Raw genomic sequence first — 22758 nt, forward strand, 5'->3', positions numbered from 1 at the left:
TCATTATCCAAATCAGAGGCTGAGTTTTTCCCCTTTGGGGCGAGGGTTTAGTCGACTGTTTTCAATAAGAAAACTCCATGCACAATAAAGTTTCTTTATTGTAAAGTACAACGAAGCTTGCTACCTGGAATCCTTGCTAAGACTGATGTCAGGTGACAGCTCCTCTGTTTTAACCCCCAGGCCCCCTGGCTCCGCCCCCCTGCGCTAGTCCATATGGACAAGAAAAGTCCGAGATGATCTTCTTTGTTAGCTAGAGAGAGAAGCAACTGCGCTGCAAGGCCTTGCTGTGATAGTCTTGCCAAAGTGTGGGGCAGAACGGAGAATCCCCCACAGTGAACTAGCCCTAAGAATCCGTTGCATCGACAGGCACCAGAACAAGCAGTGAAAGATGAGAGCAAACCAAATGGCAAAAACCAGACATGCTTTTGACGCCAGATGTTGCTCTCATGGGCATCTGAGGAGGGGTGGGGGGACTGGCACAGTTTGACTGGCAGCTGCTTCCGCCTGTGATAAGCGGGTTGCTTGTGCCCCCATTGGCTTCATGAAGGCCAGTGGTGCTAGAGAGGAGAGCCAGCGTGGTGGAGTAGTGGGTGTGTGGGACTGGGAGCCGGGAGATCTGGGGTTCAGCTCCCATTCAGCCAGGCCTCCCTTTCAGGGTTGTTGTGAGCATTCAAAAAGGAAGGGAGATCTGCGTGTGTTGCCCAGATCTCTTTGCAAGAAGAGACCAGCAGCCTGAACGAGGGACTTGTGGTCAGCTGAAGCAGGCTGCTCTCCCGCCCAGGCTGCCTTCTCCCCGCTGAAGCAGTTGTGGGAATAAAAGAGTTAAATCGGGCCGTAGTGAAAGGGGGAAGTTCTCTCCTTCCCACAAAGGAATTCCTTTCCTGGCTGTTTTCTAAGGCTCCACACATCCCCCCCCCCCTTCCCCACATGTCAACTTTGAAAGCCGAAGTCATTTGATATGCAAGACTTCATCTCCTCAAAATCTTGATCACCCGCCAGGCGGGGGAGGGGAGAGGGGGCTCAAAGGAGCCAAAATGTATTCTGCTGCAGAGAGGCCCCCCGAAGCAAAGGGGCACCCCAAATCCTCGCCCAGGGTATCAGGAGAGGCTGTTTTGTGCGGACTGGGGAGAAGCAATCTCTCTGTGTGCAGTGGCTGTAAGGGGGGGGGGTCGTGGCCCCAGCCAGGGGGGCATCTGGGGGCCGGCTGAGATTAGTCCAGGCAGGGGGAAGACTGGCCTCATGCCAACGTCTCTTCTTCTTCTTCAGGGACTGAGAGTAGCAGCAGCGTGCAGCAGGGGACGAGTTCTCTGGAGAAGGAGGTGGGTGGGCCGTGGGGAAAGAAGGAAGCCCTGCATGCCAGGAGGGGTTAGCGCAGGGGTCCCCAGAATGTTGCTTGACAGCAGCGGCCTCCACAACACGGGGACCTGCCCTGTGAGGCTGGCATCCAGCTGTGGTGAGCATTTTGTGGCTGGACCCGCCTCTTGCAGTGTCAGGATAAAAAAGATTGGGGACTCCCGGGTTAGAGGATCGGACTTGGGTCGGGAAGCCTCACCATCCCCACGTATCGGTCACAGAATCTTGCTGGGTGACCTTGGGCCAGTCACTCTCTGCCTAGCCCACCTCGCAAGGTGGTTGTGCGGGTAAAGGAGATATGAGGAGAACAACGGGAGCCACTTTGGGTCTCTGCCGGGGAGAAAGGCCCCGTATTAGTGAGCGAAGTGAAAGAGTGAAGCTGTCTGGAGAGGTGTTTGCTCCAAGCATCCAGGTGAGGCTAGTCCAGAAAAGCGCCCTGGGCCATCGGGGCCGACCTCGGCCAGGGAACACAGCCTCGCCTCTGCAGACCGCGGTCCTCACGGCTCTCCTCCCCTCCAGCCCAGCAGCCTTGCTCCTGGCAGCTTGTAAAAGGACTCCTGCGGAAGAGAGGGGCTGCCGGAGGGGAGGGCCGTGTGGGCCTGCCTGCCTGCCTGCCTGGCTGTAGATCGAATGTCCGTCCCGGGAGGACAGGCTGGACGGGAAAGGAATGCACGGCTGGGGGGGGGGCACTGTTGTTTGCCCCTCCCCCTCTCGCGAAGAGGGAGCCCGTGGGCTTGCTTCACACCCTGCAGGAGATGACGGGGCCTGAGTGCCAGCTGGAGGTGGCGCCTTCCACGTTGGTGCCTGCAGTTAGCCGTCCTCGGTGTGCCCTTCCTTTCTTGGCTCCTTTTGGTCCCGCTTGGGTCGGTGGGCTGAGAGGCAGCACTTGGCTGTGCCTGGGAGACAGAAGTGCCGCCTCCGTGGGGTCTGGGGTTGGGGAGGCTGGTGCCCTCTGGTAGAAGGACACGTGCCTCAGTGGACAGCTCTGGGTGTCGGCTCCAAACCTCATGTCGCAACCCGGGTGTGAGTTTCCATGTGTGTGTTTTGATTGAAATGGGCACGATGACCCCCTCCCGTTGCCTGAGTGGGGGCCGAATAGTGCGAATCGCCTCAGACAGAAAAGGAAGCCGAGGGGGCCTCCTGCAGCGGCTTTTGAAGGGCTTATTGAGGCTCACGGAGAGCTCCGTCAATGGCTGCGAGCCTGAAGGGCTGAATGGAGCTTCCAGCTTTAGTGGTAGTATATCTTTCAGTGCCAGTGCTGGAGAGGGGCCCCAGAGGCCTCCCAGGGACACCTGGTTGGCCACAGACTCAGGTGGGCTTTAAACATCATCCTGGAGGCCTCTTCTGGCCCCCTTAGTCCGGAGCCTGTCTTTAGAGAGGATCGCTTTGCAAAGTTGCAGCTGTGCTCAGCAGAGGCTCAGAGCGTCCTGCCTCTCGCCCGTCTCCTGTTTCCGTAAGAGACTCAAGTCTTGCTCCGTCCTGCTTGCTGTTTTCCTCCAGGGGTCGATGGCTGCAAGACCTCCAGTCCCACACCAGCTGCAGAGCTGAATTCGGACGGTGTCGTCTGCCAGGACCCGGTGGCGGGAGGGTGTGTGAGACGGGGCAGCTGCCGAAGGGTCATGGCAAGCGGGGGTGGGACGGAGGAGCCCCAGAAGCTGCCGCCTGCCCAGGCCCAGGTGGAGCACCCATCAGTTACATGAAACCCTTGCAGGACACTGCCGGGTCTGGGGCTGGGAAGCTTGGGAAGGGTATCGCTCTGGGGGAGGGGCATCGGGTTCCCTGCCCAATTGAGAAGAAAGAGTGTTTGTCCTACAGGCCTCGGCGTTGTCTCGATTGGCATGCTGGGCCCAGTGGTGCCAGGCCGGCATTTACTTGGCCCTTTGGGACATCCGGCACAACCTCCTCCCTGCAACTTTCTTGGAGAGACTCTGAACCGAGGGATGGTCTCCCCTGCTTCTTAACCCCCACGCTGTGAGGGGTCCAGTGGGGACCCTGTGGTGGTGGCAGTCTCTGTGCTGCAGTGCTACGGAGGGGGGAGAGCAAGAGGATGAGGGGGGAGCTGGGGACTTTTCAGTTGAGAAAAGAGACGACTGGGGGCACATAGAGAGCTTTCCAAAGTATGCCAGGGGTAACAAGAGTTGGAAGACTTTCTTCTCCCTCTCCCAAAATACTCAGATTTAAGGGAATCCGATGAAACTGATGGACAGTAGACACACAAAAGGAAATACTGCGTGGCATAGAGAGGGATTCAGATATGGAACCAGAGGGTGCCAGAGGGTGTAGTGATGGCCACAGGCATAGAGAGCTTTAAGAGAATCATTAGACAGATTCACGGAGGACAAGTCTGTCAGCAGCTACCAGCCATGGTGGCTGAGGAGAACATCCTCATTCAGCAGCACTGATCTCTGATCCAGCTCCCCAGAGCCAGGAGGCAACCTCAGGGGAAGGCCTCGGCCTCTCTGCTCTGCTGTTCTGTAATGATTGCAGAAAAGTTGCCTTTCTTTTCCTTCTGTGGAGACAAAACAGAAAGCTGAGGATTTTTTGTGTGGATTCCGCGTTCTCTTTCTTTTCAACTGGCCCTGCACAGGCTGTTGTAGACAACCTGTTAGAGAGCGGTCAGTGCCGTATTTACTCAAATGCAAGGCCAGGTTTTTCTCAGATACGACATCAAGAAAAGGGACAGAAGGTCATCTTGCATCTGCATATAAGTTCCAGTTATGTTCAGTAATAATTTGTGTGTGTGTGTGTGTGGGGGGGGGTGTATTTATAGCTCTTTGAAGTGAGTCATCTTAGCTTCAGGGCCATTCTCCTGCATGTCACACGGCATTATAACCTAAGGTCATGATAATAAATGTCCTGCTTCTCTGTCCTTCCTTCCTTCCTTCCTTCCACCCTCTGCCGCTTCCTTCCTCTGTTCCCAAGGCGACAGCTAATCTTGTGCTCCTTCATTTATCCCTCAGTTTGTCCAGGAAAATATAACGGCAGGACCTGCCCCAGGCGGAGCCCTGATGTTCACCAGGGAGTGTCACCAAAAAAGGAAGCTTTAGGCCTCTGGGGCCCACACACCCCTGCAGCTTCTGCACTGCCTGGAAGGGCTGCCATTAATTCATGGGGTTATTAGAGCGAACCCTGCTCGACATCTGCATTCCATTGTGTTCCAAGTTGCCCTCCTATTTTTGTCTCCTGAACTGGTTTGTGGCAATATTTTTTACCTGCATCAGCCTCCCCGGGGTAGACCGGCAATGCTGAAGTGATGTGCTTTGCAGGAGGAGTCATTGGTCATGCCTGTTCATTCCTGGACGGCATCGCTATTTGAAAGTATGCTTCCTCTCATGATTATGTCAAATTTTGAACTGGGCCCTGGAGTGCAGATCAAAAAATCCACACAATGGGGCCAGGGACAGATGGCAGAGGGCAATTTTACAACAAATCTGAGGGAAGATCCATGTTTGCAAAAATAATATGAAAGCTTAAAAAAAAATCTTTGGGGTATGTAAAAAGCAACAACCAGATAATAGAAACAGCATCTGTAGCTCTGAGCAATGAATGCCCATAGAGATCTGTCAAAACTATGTCTTTGGTGGCTATTTTGGTTGAGGGTTGCTAGGCAACCATAACAATACTGCAGAGCCATTCCAAGCCTTGGTTTTTGTCAGTCTGCACTGAGGGAGAGAAATGAAAAGGTAAAGATGGAAGCAAAACAGGGAAAGGGAAGTTAAAAGAGAGAGAGAACAGGAAAGCTTAGCTGTGTGGAAGAGGAGAGACTGCCAGGGGGGGGGGGAGCTGATCCGTCTGGGTGCAGCAGATGAGGATAGATTGTTGGGTGGAAGTGAGTGAAAGGGAAGAGTCTGTGTGGGGTGCCGGGGAAGGACGAGGAAATCATGCAGGGGGAGCAGGAGGGGAGAAAGTGAGATAACTCCATGGATCTTGGAGGTGACCTGCTTGTTACCTCTAAACAGAAAGAAGAAATGAGATCAGGAATCTTTTAATTAAGAGGCTGATTAAGGAGGGTGGGTTATTTTTTCCTTGCAAAGACCTCAGCTGGTTTTAAGTTCTGTTGACGTACAACAGGGAGAGAGCCTGACGGAAGCTCAGTCTACTGCGGGGTGGGGTGAAGCGGCCTGAATGGGCCAGAAGGACCCAGGAGCCAGTGCAGGAATCGGATGCAGATCCTTGAGGGGGACTAGAATGCTGCCTTTCTCATATGGGAAGGAGCAGGTGTCCTGCAAGGGCAAAAGGCACTTGGAAAAGCCGTCCTCCTCGAAGTTTGCTGGAAACTGGGAGCCAGCAGGGCAGTGGCAGCAAAGGAGCCGAATTCAGGGACGACTGACCTTCTGATGGAGGATCTCAAGAGGTCAGCAACAGGCTGAACAGATTTGCCTTGGCTGTGGGAGCACGCACGGCAGGACTGTTGTGCGAACAGAGATGATTGTTCTCTTTCGTTTTCACGGGAGTCCTGCCCTCCGAAGGTTCCACTCCCCTCCAGCAGCTGAAGGGCCCGGCAGCTGCTGCGACCCAAGCTGGCTCTTCTGTGCCTCTGCTGAGCTGTGCCCCTCGCAGCTGTTGTGCTAATATTATTTTGGGAGAGAAAGAAGCCGGCCTGTCGGGCAAACAAAAGCCAGGGAGTGTGAAAATACGAGCTGATAGATCACAGCCTCCTCGTTAGGAGCTTGCCTAAGGGAGGGAGGGGAAAGGAGAAAGGCGAGACGAGGGAGGCATCAGTCCTGGAATGGCTGACCCTAGGGGAACAGCTGGCCAGTGGGCACCCCTGGTCTACCACCGCAGTTGGGGCAGGGTCTGTGTGTGTGTGTGAGAGGGAGAGGGAGAGGGAGCGTGCTTATGGCTCTGGAACGGCTGATCCTGCCCCGCCACGCGTCATTTGGGCAATGCTTCCAAATCTTATTTCCCGCCCCATTCCCCACCTCCATGTGTCGTTTGTCTTCCTTGTTTTACGGATGGAGCGACTGAGTCAGGGAGAGAGCAGACGGTAATGCTGCCAGATGAAAAGGTGGAAGTCCATCTTCCCTCAGGGCCATGAAATATCCCTATGGGTCTTTCTGCCGAGACTGGTGGAGTTGCTGGGGAGGGGGGCAGATAGGGGGCTTTTGGGGGGCCGGGTGGGGAAAGGCAGTGCAGACGGGGACAGCAGCTGCAATATCGAAATTCTGCCTCCCCTGCTCACAACACCAGCCAATTTGTCACCACACCTCAAAATCAATATCTACATGGCCTCTCTCTGCTAGAATATTAAAGCTGCTCAATTAAGATTATGTATATCTTAATGTTATGATTGTTATAATGATTATGTACTCTATTTTGAGACTTCGGGGAAGGGCAAGTTCATAGAATCATGGAATAATAGAGTTGGAAGGGGCCTCCTCGGTCATCTAGTCCAACCCCCTGCACTATGCAGGACACTCACAACCCTCTTGCTCACCCACTGTCACCTGCCACTCCCTTGAACCTTCACAGAACCAGCCTCTCCGTCAGATGGCTCTCCAGCCTCTGTTTAAAAATCTCCAAAGATGGAGAACCCACCACCTCCTGAGGAAGCCTGTTCCACTGAGGAACCGCTCTGACTGTCAGGAACTTCTTCCGGAGGTTTAGACGGAATTTCTTTTGAATTAATTTCATCCTATTCGTTCTGGTCTGTCCCTCTGGGGCAAGAGAGAACGACTCTGCTCCATCGTCTACATGGTACCCTTTTAAATACTTGAAGAAGGTTATCAGATCCCCTCTCAGTCGTCTCCTCTCCAGGCTAAACAGACCAAGCTCCCCCAACCTTTCTTTGTCTCCAAACCTCTCACCATCTTTGTTGCCCTCCTCTGGACACTTGGAAAAGCGGTAGCAAAAAATGAGGGAGTCGATAGGATGAGACCGTGCAGTTGCCCCTGCCCCCTCCCCCACACACCCCCGTGCAAAAAATGAAGCCACAGTGCAGCAAGGAGCCCAAAGCACAGCCAAAGGGCCGGCTTGGCTTCTGCTCAGTCAGGCCGGGATCTGCATGAAACGCCCCATGTGCCTGCTGCAGGGAATGTTCCTGACCCACGGAGGTGCACTCCCGCACGCCATGTGCTCATGGGCTGTGAAGAAATGGCTTGGCACTACCAATGCATTGGTCACGGCGCCTGCGGGAGCCTAGAATCAACTGCGCAGATTCGCTTCTGACTGGCGGCCCATTGAGATTTCGTGGCGTCAGATGCGGCGACCAGCCGGCCGGCAAGGAGTTTGGCCTTCCTTGGATGTGGTGGGCTTAGATTTCGTTCTTGTCGTCCTTGTCTGGAATCCAGGGCTCCGGGGTCTTCGACGTTGGCACTGCAGTCCTCCTTGTGGGCTAGTCCTGGCACACCGTGGACCCCCCCCCCCGCTCAGCTCCTCGGCCCCTCTTCCCCCCCCCTCCGCGGGGAGGGCCTGTCCTTAAGAGGGCCTTGCAGAGGGAGGGGGTGGGGAAATGTTACCTGCTTTCCCAGGAGCCTCCCTGCACTGCAGCCAGATGCACACAGGCCCACCCACTTCCGAATTCAAAGCAACTTCCCTTCGGCATCTGGCGCTTTCCCGGAACCTGTGCACAGGCCCCTCTCTCCACCCCAGGAGCAGGAGAAGGCAAGCCAGCCCCCCTGCCCCCCCCCCACCCTCCAACAAGGCTCCCCTTTTATTATTTTTGAGGCCTGTGTTTTGCATCCCTGCCCCCCACCCCAGCCCAGCCCAGCCTGCACCATCTGGGTTTGATAGAAGGCACACTCACTGTTCCACCCCGCAAGGATTATTTTCCTCGGTTGGTTTTAAAATATCTGTTTTCTGTTGCTCTAATTGGCTGGATTTGAGCCCCGGCCAAGGCAAACGCACCTGAGGGAGGCTCCTTTTACGGTCCCCTCGCAAAGGCCGGTGAGGAGCGTGGCCTCTTTGGCAGTCGGAGCTGTGGGGGGAGCCCGGGGCTGGCTCTCGCTGGGCCCCCGGATGGGTGTGTGAATGCGCGGACGCAGTGGTGCTCCGCCGCCAGCCGTGCCCCATGAAGGACGTTCTGTCTGAGAGCCAGGAGTGAGGCCTGGGGGGGGGCAGGGGGGAGGATGGCTCCTGTTGTAAGCTGCTTTGAGCTGAGGGTGTGAACTGCACACAGTTGGGCCTGCTAGAAGAGGACAGCTGCATGGTGTGCATGCTGCCCCACATGGAAGAGATGCCTTCCACATTCTAGGTTTTTTTTTTAAAAGTCAGTGTGACCTCTGGCAACCTCCTTGCAGGTCTTTTGCATGCCCAGCTTCCAGCCTCTTGGTTTCCTCCAGCCTCTCTGCGATGCCACTTTTTATCCCAAGGCCTGCTAAGCAGTCTCAGGCCTGTCCAGGGCATGGCTTGCTTACCTCTGGCTCACCCACACAGCAGATCCAGCTGGGGCAGGGTGCAAGGAGGGCGTATTCTCAGAGCCCCGGCATTGGGGGATGTGACAAGCAGAAATCGCCATTTCCCAAGTTAATTCTTTATTATCATCATCATCATCATCATCCATCCAGCTGGGAGGCCCCGGAGGGAGCCCGGGGTGGTGACACAGAGGCAGGCCACGGCAAGCCACCTCCGTGCATCTGTCCTGTCTTAGCTCAGTTGAGCCTGGTCTGGCCAGATCTTGGGCCGGCCCTACTCCACACTTGGATGGGAGACCCCAAGGCAGTTGGAGGCAGGCCGTGGCGAACTGCCTCCGAAGGTTTCTTGCCTTGACAACCCCAGCGTTGACTCGGTGGCACTTCCCACCCCAGGCACAACTTTGGCAGCCGTTCTGCCCCTGGTGCCAAAACAGGAGGGGTCCTGTCGGCCTGCCCTCTCTAGGGAAGATGTGTGGCTCTTTCTCCCACAGTCAAAAGCCGCTTGTCTCCTGTAGGGGCCACGTGTGTTTCACGTCCTGGTTGTGGTCTGGTTGTGGTCTTGGGTTTTGGCCCACTCCCTTCCCTGTCCGATGTCTTCTGAGAGGCCTCTGAGGAAAGGTTGTCACATGGAGGAGGGCAGGATGCTGTTTCTGCTGGCTGCAGAGGAGAGGACACGCAGTAATGGGTTTAAACTACAAGTACAACGATATAGGCTAGATATCAGGAAAACAATTTTTCACAGTCAGAGTAGTTCAGCAGTGGAATAGGCTGCCTAAGGAGGTGGTGAGCTCCCCCTCACTGGCAGTCTTCAAGCAAAGGTTGGATACACACTTTTCTTGGATGCCTTAGGATGCTTAGGGCTAATCCTGCGTTGAGCAGGGGGTTGGACTAGATGGCCTGTATGGCCCCTTCCAACTCTGGGATTCTATGATTCTATAAACAAAACCCAGCCCAGGCTCCGGGGTCCTGAGACTGCTGCTTCAGGAGGAGGGGTGGGCCTTTCCCCCCTGATCTGTGGGCTGCTGTGGGAATGGCCACCTCCACATGGCACGGCAGGCCCAGGCCTTCTGCAGGAAATGATTTATGGCCGGGATTGTGCCCCACCCCCCTCCTGGCCCCTTCCCAGCTCCCCGGCTGGCGTCTATGTGGCAGGAGTTGGGAGTCCCCCTCCTCTGGGAGCTAAGTGGTTAATGGGTCCCTCCCAGGTGGCTGGCCAAACCCACAGCCCTGTCATTTGGGGGCCGTTTCGCTGCCAAATTTTCGATGCACCTGGAGCTCCTGCAGCCCCAAAAGGAGCCTTTGTTTGGGAAGCGAGGGCTATTTTGCGCTCTTGGAATGCAGCGTTCCCTTCCTCCGAACACAGGAACGGTGCGCTGTTTGTTTTGGAGCCGGCCCGCTGGCTGACCCGTGCGCCTCCGTGCTTGGAAGGAGAGCTGGGCTATGCCCTTGCCAGGGCCAGAAGGGCCGGGGGCCAAAGCACGGCTCGCTCCCGCGGAGAGGAGGAGGCTCAGAGGCAGGCCAAGGTTTCTGGAGAGGCTGGGGAGCCATGCAGGGAAAGGGATCCGGGACTGCTCAGACGCCAGGCCAGGAAGGGGGGGCAGCCAGCCCAAGATCAGCTGCTCTCACTCCAAAGACACCCACGTTTCTGAGGGGCCCCCGCAGATATCCACCGAGGAGGCCGAACGGGCTTGGGAGTTCTGGTTCCTCTTCAGATCTTGTGCGCTGTTCCACCCTGGGTCCTACGCTGGCCTTCGAGGCTCTCTTCCGATATCCCCTCTGCCTGTTGACCCTCCACGGGATACACGCCTGCAGGCACACACACCTCAAGGCATATACACGTCCCCGGCAGAGCTCTCCAGAGGCCGCTCCCCGTCCCTTGGCCACGCGTTCTTCCGGGAGGAGCCCCCTCGCCCTCTGCCCTCTTGTGGCACCGCGTTGTGCGAACGTGTTCTGTGCTGCGAGAGGTAGTGCGAGTTTTCCCTCTGCCCCAAATCTCCTGCTCAATTGACGCGCAGCACAAAAAAGGACTGGCAGTGATGAGCATTAGGGAGGCCGCCTTGGCCGGAGTGAGGCCTGCAATGTGGGCGCCTGTAAGATTTGCCTGCCGTGGATTCCCAAAGGCGGCTCGGCGTGGGCAGGGCCCGGGGGGCCTTGCTGAGGCAGAAGCAGCCTCGGACTCCAGGAGCCTGGCAGCAAAGAGACCCGCCCGGGCAGAGCACAGGCCACGGCTGCTTTTGAGGTCACCATCTAGGTCAGGGGTAGTCAAACTGCGGCCCTCCAGATGTCCATGGACTACAATTCCCAGGAGCCCCTGCCAGCATGCACTGGCAGGGGCTCCTGGGAATTGTAGTCCATGGACATCTGGAGGGCCACAGTTTGACTACCCCTGATCTAGGTACTCCTTGAAATCCGAGGTGACTCCTCGTAGCCCAAGGGCCTGGGAGAGGCTTTATGCTGATTCCCTGGCCAGGGTCACCTTTCCTGTTCTGGAACACATTGACAAGATTTTCCGTGCTTGATGGGAAAATAAAATAAATAAATAAAAATAACTAGCGTGAGCGGCTGAAGCTTCCAAGAGGGTTGCAAATTTAAATCGAGTGCAGCCTGAAGGCCGCGCTCTAATTGGTTTTTGCCACACGCGCGCACACACACGCTGGCTTCATCACCCTTGTCCAGAGGGAAGCCAGCTAAACAGCATGCAGGTGTACACTCATCACCAGCCAATGAGGAGGGAGCAAAAAGACTCCTTTGAAGCCCTTAGCAGGGAAATCTCTTCTCCCGCCCTTGCCCTGCGCAGGTGCCCTCTACCGTGCCATTGTGAGAGGATGCCAACTACTCCCCTGGGGAAGGAGGGAGCCTCCCTGGCGTTTCAGGCAGAGATCTTGAGGCTTTCCTAGGAGCAAAGGACTGGACCAGCATTCGGCTGCCACTTCAGAAGGCTGTGGCTTCTGCGCTCCCCTGAGGAGGCAGGCTCGGCCACGCTCCATGGCCCATGCTCCATGGCCTCCAAGGCCCACGCTCCTGAGATCAGGCTGGAGGCCTTTTGTGCAGAGGACAAGATACACACTTTTCTTGGATGCTTTAGGATGCTTAGGGCTGATCCTGCGTTCAGCAGGGGGTTGGACTAGATGGCCTGTATGGCCCCTTCCAACTCTAGGATTCTATGATTCTACAGCCGCAAGCTGCAAGGGGTCCTTGCAGATGGATGAGGAGTCTTCAATGCCGGGGGCAGGAAGTGGTCAATGTCAGCGGGCCCCGTCAGTTGCCCCCTTAGGCTATTGGCATGGCCAGCTGTACAGCCTCTGACAGAATTTAATTTAATTGTTACCACTGTTTATAGAGTTATGGAGTCATAGTTTTAGCTGTGGGAATTGTTCTTAGGTTTTTCCTGTTATTGTTTATGGTTTTATGGAATTGGGTATTGTACGTTATGTGACTGTGAACTGCCGTGAGCCAGCTTGCTGGAAGAAGCGGTATATAAATCCAGTAAATAAATAAACAACTGGTCAAAGTCGCTCGCCCAGGGGCTGTGGGGCTGTGAACCGGGGTCTCCTCAGCGCTGGCTCCCAATTCACTCCCCCTTTTCGCTCCACGCTATTAGCTGTCCGGTGTTGTACTTGGGCCTTTTAAAACTTCTGATTCTCACTCCCTATGGGCGATCCTATTAAAGAAAAGTTTTTATTTTTCAAAATGGGGATCAACATTTCCACTTCCGTGGATGCTGGAGGCTGATCCTGCACTGAGCAGGGGGTGGGACTAGAGGCCTGGATGCCCCCTTCCTGCTGTAGGATTCTAACATCAGCCCCCTCCATCCACAAGGCAGAGTTTAGAACAGGGGTAGTCAAACTGCAGCCCTCCAGATGTCCATGGACTACAATTCCCAGAAGCGAATGCTGGCAGGGGCTTCTGGGAATTGTAGTCCATGGACATCTGGAGGGCCGCAGTTTGACTACCCCTGGTTTAGACCATGAACCAGGGATATGAATTTTGCATCTCTAATTGGAGGGGGGGAGTGTATCCATCAGATTCACCTCTGCGCCGCTGTATCCATTTAGCCACAATCAGAATTCACTGTAAACCAAATTCTTTAAGAACTCATTTCATGTACACAAGCTTCCCAAGTGTTTATGTCCGTCTTGGCTGTTTTCTAAGAGTGAGGTCTCTTGTGACCGATGCCCTTAAGATTTTTGCCTAGTCTTTGTCTTCTGGTTCCTCCCGGTGTCAGATGTCGCTACTTTTCCCAAGCAAAAGAAGAACAAGTCAAATGTTATAAATTTATCCTGCCTACTTCTAGCCAAGTCTCCTGGGTAGGCCGTGTGTGTATGTGTGTGTGTTTACTTCTCACAATCTTCTAGTCTCAGTTCTGGTGTCTGTATACGTATAAAGTCTTCTATATAGTCTCAGTAACAGTATATATATCATGATGATGATGTTAACCATTCAGTCAAGTCCGACTCTTGGCGATTCTATGGCTCAACTGTCACCACCATTTCTGATCTTTCACTTGCTTTAGTTCTGTAATGTTCTGGCTGGTGTCCATCCTGACCACGTCCAACCACCACACCCTTTGTCGGCCTGGTTTCCTTTTTCCACTGACCAATTCTAGCATGATTCCTCTCTCCGTTGACTTGGATCGCAGGATACGGCCCAAGGAAGTGAGCCGGTTTCGTGATTTTGCCTCCCAGTGATGGATCAGGGCTTATGTGCTGTAGCATTTCCTTGTTTGTGACTTTGGCTGTCCAGAGAATGCGCAGAAGCCTTCTCCAGCACCAGAGATCAAACCAATCGATTCTTCTCCTATCTGATTCCTTCATCATCCAACTTTCACAGCCGTAGGTGGCTACTGGAAATAGGACAGACTGAACTAATCTTCACTTGGTCGTCTGCCTTCTGTCCTTGCTTCTCCATGCTTGGTTCAAGTTTGTCCTTGCTGAGCGACTCAGAGCAATTTGATGTTTTATTTCCGTACTGCAGCCGCCACTGACCTCAATTTGGGATCCAAGAAAAATGAATTTTTGAGCGCATCCGATCTCTTCACCCTCAACTGTTCTTGTGACATGTCTGGTTTTTGCAATGGTCATTATTTTTGTCTTTTTAGTGTTTAAGAAAAGGCTGAATTTCGTTGACCCTTGTGATCAGCTGTCCCAGGCCTTCCTTCATTTCTCACAGAAGGGTCGTGTCATCACTAGATATATCACAGCAGGGGTAGTCAAACTGCGGCCCTCCAGATGTCCATGGACTACAATTCCCAGGAGCCCCTGCCAGCATTTGCTGGCAGGGGCTCATGGGAATTGTAGTCCATGGACATCTGGAGGACCACAGGTTGACTACCCCTGTATCACAGTATATCTAACAAACTTCATAATAAGGAGTGTTTGTGTGTGTGTGTGTGGGGGGGGGGAATCTCTATTATAGTTTCTAAAGTCTTAGTCCTATTTTTCTTCCTATGACCGCATTTTATTTCCATATATATTTCACCCAAACATACATCCTTGATAACTAGTATTCTTTTGCATTTAACTTTGATTATTTTTAATGTGTTTTGCTTCCCAAATCATGTTCATGTGCTATTTCCGGCTGGACGCATCTTCTGGGGGGACTGGGCCACCAAAGGAGGAGCTGGCCTGGTGGCAACTGGGATTGGCCAAGACCGGCAGCCCCTTCTGCCTCTCTCCCTGAGGCCACAATGCTCTTACGGTCCTTCTGATTGCAGCCTTTGACTCAGCTCTGGACAAGTCGGCCCGTCCTTGCCACAGTGGAATCCTGGCCATGTTCCCAACCGGCCCGTAAGCCATTCTCCGCAGGGAGGGGAGAGGCTGGAGAGGCAGGGCTAAAACGGGCCAGGGCCGTGAAAATGCTGGCCCAAACTCTTCCTCCTATGCGAGTAGGGAGAAGGGATTTGAAGAGCGAGCCAGATCCAAGCCCCAATCTTGCAAACAGACTTCAGAGCAATTAAAGAGGGGAAGAGAACGTGAAAAGGGATTCAAACCCGGGCCTTGGTCCTGAAGGGGAGGGGGTCCAAGGGCCAAATGTGCTCCTTCGGATAGAAGTCCCGGCCAACGGAGTCCAGCCTCTGCTTGCTCTCGTGGGCTGTGCTGAACCAGGAAGGAGCGCAGGGCCGGATCTGGAACGAATTATACTTTCTACTGAAGCACAATAGCCAGGGTTACCAAGGCAGGGAAGCAAATGGAGCCCAGAAGACTCGGAACACAGGCCAGGGAGGGAGAGGTCCAAAATGCATCTTGGACTGAGCAGCTGGAAGCCGAGCAGGACCGACTGCAGACAGGGAGACGGACAGCCAGCCCCTGCATCCGGCTCTGCCCTGGCAGCCTAAGGACGTTCACTGCCCCAAGTAAAAATACATACATTAAAAACCTCAGTTCCAAAAGGAGCCTTTATGGGAGACCGACCCAAAAGAGCCGCCCCCAGAACCAGAGAAGAACAACAAAGAAGGATACACGTTACATTTCTGTCTTGGTCAGCAGTGCTACTCCAGTCCCTGAGGATGGGGAAAGCAGCCCAGGGCTCTTTCTCTGCAGTCAGTTTTCTCACTTCTACTCAGGTCTTCCTCCGAGGAGCAGCATCTTCCCTGTTCCCATAAAATGGGAGGCTCTGCTTGGCCTGCAGAAGGTCCCCAGTTCAATCCCCAGCAGCATCTCTAGTTAAAGGACCAGGCAGGAGGGGATGGGAGACCTTTCTCCGTCTGAAAGCCTGGAGAGCCAGACATGCAATTCCCTGCTGCTTCCGGAGCATTTTTGGAAGGAGGTGAGGAATCCAGCGTATTGCCCTGAAAGGGTCCCTGTCTTTAGTCCCTCCCGGCCACCCCGGGACTCGTCAGGGTTTGGTGTGTGAGCCAGACAAGACCAAGGCCTCATGCGGCCGAACCTGCTAGGGTGATCTGGGAGAGCCCCCAGGAAGTGCCAATCACTTGTCAAAGGGACGTGCTGGAAAATAGGGGGGGGGGGAGGTTGGGGCTCACTTTTTGGCCACCAGATTTTGAATTTGTAATGGGGGGATATGGATGGTTTTAACTGTCTATGTGGGGTTTTATTTTTCATGTAACCTGCCGCGAGCAATGGGGAATAAATCAAGCAGACAAACAGATAAATTTGCAGATTTGTAACTGTGTATCCCAGTGCAGAAGCTTGTAGGCTGGTGTTTAAATTCTATTTCTGCCATTGTTTGATGCACGTGTTTGGTTCGTCACAGTAAGGGCTGGATGAACTGAGGAAGACCTACAAAACTGGTCCTAGTTCCTTTCCTCCCTCCGCTTCTATGATGTTAAAGTGAAGACACCCTTTGGTGTAGTGGTTAGGATGTGGCGTTCTAATCCGGCATGCTGGGTTCGATTCTGCACTCCCCCACATGCAGCCAGCTGGGTGACCTTGGGCTCACCAGTCTCGATAAAGCTGTTCTGACCGAGCAGGCATATCAGGGCTCTCTCAGCCTCCCCTCCCTCACAGGGTGTCTGTTGTGGGGAGAGGAAAGGGAAGGCGAATGGAAGCCACTTTGAGACTCCTTCGGTTAGAGAAAAGTGGCATATAAGAACCAACTCTTCTTCTTCTTCAGTAATCTCAGGGCTCTCTCAGCTTCCCCTCCCTCCCAGGGTGTCTGATGTGGGGAGAGGAAAGGAAGGTGAATGGAAGCCTCTTTGAGACTCCTTCGGTTAGAGAAAAGTGGCATATAAGAACCAACTCTTCTTCTTCTTCAGTAATCTCAGGGCTCTCTCAGCCTCCCCTCCCTCCCAGGGTGTCTGATGTGGGGAGAGGAAAGGAAGGTGAATGGAAGCCTCTTTGAGACTCCTTCGGTTAGAGAAAAGTGGCATATAAGAACCAACTCTTCTTCTTCTTCAGTAATCTCAGGGCTCTCTCAGCTTCCCCTCCCTCCCAGGGTGTCTGATGTGGGGAGAGGAAAGGAAGGTGAATGGAAGCCTCTTTGAGACTCCTTCGGGTAGAGAAAAGTGGCATATAAGAACCAACTCTTCTTCTTCTTCAGTAATCTCAGGGCTCTCTCAGCTTCCCCTCCCTCCCAGGGTGTCTGTTGTGGGGAGAGGAAAGGGAAGGCGAATGGAAGCCACTTTGAGACTCCTTCGGTTAGAGAAAAGTGGCATATAAGAACCAACTCTTCTTCTTCTTCAGTAATCTCAGGGCTCTCTCAGCTTCCCCTCCCTCCCAGGGTGTCTGATGTGGGGAGAGGAAAGGAAGGTGAATGGAAGCCTCTTTGAGACTCCTTCGGGTAGAGAAAAGTGGCATATAAGAACCAACTCTTCTTCTTCTTCAGTAATCTCAGGGCTCTCTCAGCTTCCCCTCCCTCCCAGGGTGTCTGATGTGGGGAGAGGAAAGGAAGGTGAATGGAAGCCTCTTTGAGACTCCTTCGGGTAGAGAAAAGTGGCATATAAGAACCAACTCTTCTTCTTCTTCAGTAATCTCAGGGCTCTCTCAGCTTCCCCTCCCTCCCAGGGTGTCTGTTGTGGGGAGAGGAAAGGGAAGGCGAATGGAAGCCACTTTGAGACTCCTTCGGTTAGAGAAAAGTGGCATATAAGAACCAACTCTTCTTCTTCTTCAGTAATCTCAGGGCTCTCTCAGCTTCCCCTCCCTCCCAGGGTGTCTGATGTGGGGAGAGGAAAGGAAGGTGAATGGAAGCCTCTTTGAGACTCCTTCGGGTAGAGAAAAGTGGCATATAAGAACCAACTCTTCTTCTTCTTCAGTAATCTCAGGGCTCTCTCAGCTTCCCCTCCCTCCCAGGGTGTCTGATGTGGGGAGAGGAAAGGAAGGTGAATGGAAGCCTCTTTGAGACTCCTTCGGGTAGAGAAAAGTGGCATATAAGAACCAACTCTTCTTCTTCTTCAGTAATCTCAGGGCTCTCTCAGCTTCCCCTCCCTCCCAGGGTGTCTGTTGTGGGGAGAGGAAAGGGAAGGCGAATGGAAGCCACTTTGAGACTCCTTCGGTTAGAGAAAAGTGGCATATAAGAACCAACTCTTCTTCTTCTTCAGTAATCTCAGGGCTCTCTCAGCTTCCCCTCCCTCCCAGGGTGTCTGATGTGGGGAGAGGAAAGGAAGGTGAATGGAAGCCTCTTTGAGACTCCTTCGGGTAGAGAAAAGTGGCATATAAGAACCAACTCTTCTTCTTCTTCAGTAATCTCAGGGCTCTCTCAGCTTCCCCTCCCTCCCAGGGTGTCTGTTGTGGGGAGAGGAAAGGGAAGGCGAATGGAAGCCACTTTGAGACTCCTTCGGGTAGAGAAAAGTGGCATATAAGAACCAACTCTTCTTCTTCTTCAGTAATCTCAGGGCTCTCTCAGCTTCCCCTCCCTCCCAGGGTGTCTGATGTGGGGAGAGGAAAGGAAGGTGAATGGAAGCCTCTTTGAGACTCCTTCGGGTAGAGAAAAGTGGCATATAAGAACCAACTCTTCTTCTTCTTCAGTAATCTCAGGGCTCTCTCAGCTTCCCCTCCCTCCCAGGGTGTCTGATGTGGGGAGAGGAAAGGAAGGTGAATGGAAGCCTCTTTGAGACTCCTTCGGGTAGAGAAAAGTGGCATATAAGAACCAACTCTTCTTCTTCTTCAGTAATCTCAGGGCTCTCTCAGCCTCCCCTCCCTCACAGGGTGTCTGATGTGGGGAGAGGAAAGGAAGGTGAATGGAAGCCACTTTGAGACTCCTTCGGTTAGAGAAAAGTGGCATATAAGAACCAACTCTTCTTCTTCTTCAGTAATCTCAGGGCTCTCTCAGCCTCCCCTCCCTCACAGGGTGTCTGTTGTGGGGAGAGGAAAGGGAAGGCGAATGGAAGCCACTTTGAGACTCCTTCGGTTAGAGAAAAGTGGCATATAAGAACCAACTCTTCTTCTTCTTCAGTAATCTCAGGGCTCTCTCAGCTTCCCCTCCCTCCCAGGGTGTCTGATGTGGGGAGAGGAAAGGAAGGTGAATGGAAGCCTCTTTGAGACTCCTTCGGGTAGAGAAAAGTGGCATATAAGAACCAACTCTTCTTCTTCTTCAGTAATCTCAGGGCTCTCTCAGCTTCCCCTCCCTCCCAGGGTGTCTGATGTGGGGAGAGGAAAGGAAGGTGAATGGAAGCCTCTTTGAGACTCCTTCGGGTAGAGAAAAGTGGCATATAAGAACCAACTCTTCTTCTTCTTCAGTAATCTCAGGGCTCTCTCAGCTTCCCCTCCCTCCCAGGGTGTCTGATGTGGGGAGAGGAAAGGAAGGGGAATGGAAGCCTCTTTGAGACTCCTTCGGGTAGAGAAAAGTGGCATATAAGAACCAACTCTTCTTCTTCTTCAGTAATCTCAGGGCTCTCTCAGCCTCCCCTCCCTCACAGGGTGTCTGATGTGGGGAGAGGAAAGGAAGGCGAATGGAAGCCTCTTTGAGACTCCTTCGGGTAGGGAAAAGCGGCATATAAGAACCAACTCTTCTTCTTCTTCAGTAATCTCAGGGCTCTCTCAGCCTCCCCTCCCTCACAGGGTGTCTGTTGTGGGGAGAGGAAAGGGAAGGCGAATGGAAGCCACTTTGAGACTCCTTCGGTTAGAGAAAAGTGGCATATAAGAACCAACTCTTCTTCTTCTTCAGTAATCTCAGGGCTCTCTCAGCCTCCCCTCCCTCACAGGGTGTCTGATGTGGGGAGAGGAAAGGGAAGGTGAATGGAAGCCTCTTTGAGACTCCTTCGGTTAGAGAAAAGTGGCATATAAGAACCAACTCTTCTTCTTCTTCAGTAATCTCAGGGCTCTCTCAGCCTCCCCTCCCTCACAGGGTGTCTGTTGTGGGGAGAGGAAAGGGAAGGCGAATGGAAGCCACTTTGAGACTCCTTCGGTTAGAGAAAAGTGGCATATAAGAACCAACTCTTCTTCTTCTTCAGTAATCTCAGGGCTCTCTCAGCTTCCCCTCCCTCCCAGGGTGTCTGATGTGGGGAGAGGAAAGGAAGGTGAATGGAAGCCTCTTTGAGACTCCTTCGGGTAGAGAAAAGTGGCATATAAGAACCAACTCTTCTTCTTCTTCAGTAATCTCAGGGCTCTCTCAGCCTCCCCTCCCTCACAGGGTGTCTGATGTGGGGAGAGGAAAGGAAGGCGAATGGAAGCCTCTTTGAGACTCCTTCGGGTAGGGAAAAGCGGCATATAAGAACCAACTCTTCTTCTTCAGTAATCTCAGGGCTCTCTCAGCTTCCCCTCCCTCACAGGGTGTCTGATGTGGGGAGAGGAATGGGAAGGCGACTGTAAGCCGCTTTGAGCCTCTTTCAAAGCAGCATATAAGAACCAACTCTTCTTCTTCTTGCTCTTCTTGTTGTTCTTCATGTGCTGAGAAGATGCAGGGCCACTTCCAGGTTAAAGGGCAGACTGGGATGGTTTTAGTGTGACTGAAGCCCCTTTTGCCGGAATGCAAGCCATTGCTCTGAGCCACACGTGCAGGTTCCCTCTCTTTGGTTTTCCAGGCGTGAAAAGGGCCAGGCGGAAGGCGACGTGAGCGGCCTCTCTTTGCTTGAGGCCGGGGGGGGGGGGGGGCTGCTGAAAATGCCAGCTTGAGGGGCGGAGGGTCCGATCCAGTCGACGGCGGCTTCGTCTGTGCTCCTGTGGGTGGGAGAGCAGAGGAAAGCCCCCGTGCCCCCCTTTCCCCGGAGAGGCAGATAGACCTCCCACCCGGGCAAGGGGCCAGAAGGGCTTCTAGGGTCTCCTTGGTGGTGGCCCCGGAGCGGTGGGCTCTCTTTTCCGGCATTTCTCCAAAGGGTCTTGTTGAGGTCGGTCGGTCGGTCGGGCTGCGCTTGTGCTCCCTGGCTCCGTGGGTTGCCCTGCCGGGTCGCGATATTCGGCCGTCTCTGCCCGGTTTCAGAGGGTCTCTTGTTCCCGGGCCCTCGGGAATGCGCGAAAGGCCGCTGCCGGGGAGCTTTCCTGGCCAGCAACACAAATGCATGGAGCAGGCCGGCTGCGGAGAGGCCCCCCTCTTCGGGCCCTGCTCGCGGGCCCAGGGCCTGGCCAGGTCTCCCTCCCGGTCCCCCCGCTGCCCCGTAGGCCAGGCCTGGCTCCTGCCTCCCCCCCGCCGCCTCCCTCCCCTGGCTGCCGAGTTTTACGAGCTCTTGGCTTTTGACATTATTTTTAGGCATTTCTCCAGCGCGGGGCGGGCTCTCCTCCCCTCCCCTCCCTCCCCTCCTGCAGGGGCCGCGGGCTGCCTTGGCGGGCGGCTGTGCTCATTAACAGAGCGCGGCTGTTCGGCGGCTGCCAGAGCCTCGGCCGACGGGGACGGGGAGGGCGGGAGCGTCGGGGCTCCTCGCCTGCAGGCAGCGCTGAGCCTCCTTCTCTGTCCGCAGAGTTCGCCGACCCAGACGCCGCGGAAGCCGCCGCCGCGAGGCCATGGGGCACAGCCGCCCGCGCAGCCCCAGCCGCAGGACTTGAAGGTAAGGCTGCCCGACGGGCGCCCGGGGGCGGTGGGAGGGGGGGGGGCTTCCTTCCGGGGCCAGGCAGGAGGGCGGAGGTGGGCAGGGCGCCCCGTGAGCCTGGCCTGGCCGTGGGCGGCGGGCGAGAGGCGCGTGGCGCGTGGGCGGCCGCCGTCCAGAGGGCTCGCCGGGGGGCTCCAGCCGCGTCCTTCCCTCGACGGCCGCTGTCCCCGCCCGACTGCGCCGGGTGGCTCGAAGAGGGCGGCCCCGGAGTTCCGTCCCGCCGCTCGTTTCCTCCGCGGAGGATCCGCTCTCGATCCGCTCGCCCGTCCCGTCCCTGCGCCGCTTCCGCCTGGCCTGGCCTGGCCTGGCCGGCCTTCGCGGGACCCGGCGGAGCCCCAAGAGCACGTGGCGGGAGCCGGCTCCTCTCCGGCAACGGGGGATCGAGGCCGCGGGGGGACGGCGGAAACCGGGAGGGGGGGGGGCTGCCAGCAGGAGCGGAGGCCACCTCCCCTGGACCCCTCGGCTCTCCTGCCGCCCTGCCCTCAGCATCTTGAGCTGCCCCATGGGCCGGGGGGGGGGCATACTCGCGGCCGCTCTCCATTCCCGTGGCCCGGAGCCCCCCCTTTCCCATCCCGCGGACTCGTTGCGTGCAAACCAGACTAGAAGAGCCAGGCGACGTCTGCAGGCCGCTCGTTGAGCAAAGAGCTTTCCCTTGGCCGAGGTCCGCCGTCAGGGAGCTCCTTCCCCCTCCTCCTGGGTAACTCTGGGCTGCAGGACAGACCCGGCTCCAGCTTCACCTTGGCTTGCTGGGGGGGGGGGGGGAGACACTCCTCCTGCCTGGTCCCTTTGCAGTCCCTGCCGAGCGAGCTGCAGCATTCTGAGTTTACCGAACGCTCCTCCTGGCTGGAAGCCAAGGGGATTCTTTGCGGTCTCGATCCCTGAAGCCAGAGCCCAGACAGCCCAGTCCGGGGTCCAAACCTTTCCGTGGCTCTCCTGGCAGGTGGGACTGAGGCATTTCATCTGTGGTGCTAACTCCAGGTGGTTAAATTCCTGAGGTTTTGGGGGGTTGCCACCTGGGAAGGGAACCCACAGAGGCGTAATGCCCTGGATTCCGGCCGACAAGCAGCCGTTTTCTCCAAGATAATTGATCTGTGTTGTTTGTAATTCCTGTAGATCTCCTGGCCTCACCTGGAGATTGGCAACTTCAGCTCCAATGTCAGTGCCACTAAACTGGGAGGGTGGGCTGGTGGGGCCAGACTCGGCATATCCCACAGCCTAGGACTCCCTCATTCCCCAACTGAGAATGTGGGGTGAGCTAGAGAGAGTCCTGGTCCTGGAGGGGTTTTCAAGGATCATAGAATCATAGAATCCTAGAGTTGGAAGGGACCTCCTGGGTCATCTAGTCCAACCCCCTGCTCTGTGCAGGACACTCACAACCCTCTCGCTCATCCACTGTCACCTGCCACCCCCTTGAGCCTTCACAGAATCAGCCTCTCTGTCAGATGGCTCTCCAGCCTCTACCCACGACCTCCTGAGGAAGCCTGATCCACTGGGAAACTGCTCTGCCTGTCAGGAACTTCTGGATGTTCAGACGGAATTTCTTTTGCTTTAATTTCATCCCAGGGGTTCTGGTCCGTCCCTCTCTGCCTTTCCCCTGCTGGGCCAGTGGCAGGAAGGCTGTCTGGGTGGAGAAGCAGGGAA

At 55.0% G+C, this 22758-nt stretch overlaps 1 protein-coding gene across 1 annotated transcript in view; it reads left to right on the forward strand.

The window, feature by feature from the left end:
- IL11RA (interleukin 11 receptor subunit alpha) overlaps nucleotides 1-22758 on the forward strand; it is a 97185-nt gene that overhangs the window by 39921 nt on the left and 34506 nt on the right. The window contains 1 exon segment of the mRNA XM_077346598.1: nucleotides 20989-21075. Coding sequence (XP_077202713.1) covers nucleotides 20989-21075 — 87 coding nt within the window.

The sequence above is a fragment of the Paroedura picta genome, chromosome 7 (genome assembly GCF_049243985.1).
Source record: "Paroedura picta isolate Pp20150507F chromosome 7, Ppicta_v3.0, whole genome shotgun sequence".
Taxonomy (NCBI): domain Eukaryota; kingdom Metazoa; phylum Chordata; class Lepidosauria; order Squamata; family Gekkonidae; genus Paroedura; species Paroedura picta.